This window comes from Panthera uncia, assembly GCF_023721935.1.
Source record: "Panthera uncia isolate 11264 chromosome A1 unlocalized genomic scaffold, Puncia_PCG_1.0 HiC_scaffold_17, whole genome shotgun sequence".
In the NCBI taxonomy this organism is placed as follows: Eukaryota; Metazoa; Chordata; class Mammalia; order Carnivora; family Felidae; genus Panthera; species Panthera uncia.
In genome coordinates this window covers 33403003-33404716 of record NW_026057577.1, presented here as the reverse complement: position 1 = coordinate 33404716, position 1714 = coordinate 33403003, and the positions used below count along the sequence as shown (strand labels likewise).

At 46.6% G+C, this 1714-nt stretch overlaps 1 protein-coding gene across 1 annotated transcript in view; it reads right to left on the bottom strand.

Annotated features, from left to right (window-relative positions):
• The window catches only part of LOC125935209 (protocadherin-7-like), a 69959-nt gene that overhangs the window by 46220 nt on the left and 22025 nt on the right, over positions 1 to 1714 (bottom strand). Inside the window, 1 exon segment of the mRNA XM_049648875.1 lies at positions 8 to 1424. Coding sequence (XP_049504832.1) covers positions 8 to 1424 — 1417 coding nt within the window.

Here is a 1714-nt window from a genome sequence, read left to right as displayed (position 1 = left end):
GTTATGTTGTGCTGCGTTTTCAGCCTGGGGGTCCCTAAGTCGGTGACAGTGATGGTGATGTTGTACTCGGCCTGGCTCTCTCTGTCCAGGGGTCTCTCTGTTACCAGGGTGTAGAAATTCTGTACTGAAGGCTTCAGGACGAAGGGGAGATGGTCTTGGATGGAGCACACCATCTTTGCATTGTTCCCTGAATCTCTGTCTCTAATCCTAAAAACAGCTACTACTGTCTCAGGTGAGTTTTCTGCAATTGGGCTAGTAAGTGATGACATAAGCAGTTCCGGTGGATTATCATTTATATCTGTTACATGGACCACCACTGTACATTTTCCAGAAAGCCCTCCACCATCTTTGGCCTGAATAGTTAATGTATAAGTTTGTATTGCCTCGTAGTTCAATTCGGCTTTAAGATAAAGCTTGCCAGATGTTGAATTGATTCGAAATGTTTTGAGAATTACTTCAGTTGCATAAAAAAATGCATAGACTATTTCTCCATTAGTTCCGGTATCTAAATCTCTAGCTGACACAGCGACAACCAGGGAGCCAACAGGGCTGTCTTCAGGCACCTGCACCTTGTAGAGGGACTGTACAAATTCAGGGATGTTGTCATTTATGTCCAAAACCAGGATGCGTATGAGGGCAGTCCCGGATCTGGGCGGAGACCCGCCATCCAAGGCTGTGAGGGTTAAATTGAGCTCAGAAACCTTTTCACGATCCAGCACTGCATCCAGGACCAATTCAGGATAAACATTCCCCTCCCCACTATCACGGACATTAATATGGAAATAGGCATTGGAGCTGATCGTGTAGTTTCTCAGGTTGTTGATTCCAACATCTGAATCCTGTGCACTTTCTAGGAGAAATGTTGCCCCTGGAGTGGTACTTTCTAATATTTTCAAGGTAGTCTCTCTATCTAGAAATACTGGAGAATGATCGTTGATGTCTCTGACCCATAGTTCAGCACGGAAAATCTGAAAAGGCTTTTCAAGTAACAACTGGAAAGGTAGCACACACGGCTCTCTGGGCCCACACAGTTCCTCTCGGTCTAATTTCTCATTTAGAAGTAAATCACCAGTAAGCGGCTTGAATAGTAAAAATCGTATGTTCTCATCTGAAATGACTCTAGATCCCCGAGCTGACAGTTCCCCCACCCCCAACCCCAGATCATTTGCTAGGTTGGCCAGAAAGGTCTCTCTCTCCGTTTCCTCCGCCACAAAATACCGAAGCGGTTCTGTGCCAGCCCAAGACATTCCCAGAAATACACAAAGAAAAAACACTTGCCTTTTCTGCACTTCAGGCATCACTCTGGCCTCCATTCTTCGTTTAAACAATCTTTCAAAACCACGTTCACTCGGCCTCAAGCAGTTCTCAGAAATGGCAGAAACCGAATCCTTAGAAATGAGTTGGTATGTTTGTGGGGAGGGGTCCTACTTTTCCCCAACTCCAACACCACGGTTTCCTTTCTTCTACTTTTGTCTGGCCAGCTTTCCTCTGAAAACTGGAGTCTGTAACATCCTTTGTGCGAATATTTCCCCCTCTTTTTAAGCCTGCAGCGCCACCTTGCGTTTTGTGGATGTTATTCCCACTTTCAAGAATAGAACAAAAAGATGGCGGATTAAAGGAACTGCAACAGGAGTAGCTTCCCCCCCCCCCCCCCCCCCCCCCCCCCCCGCCCCCCGAGGTAAGCTGGCCATACAAAAATCCCGCCGTCGGTTTT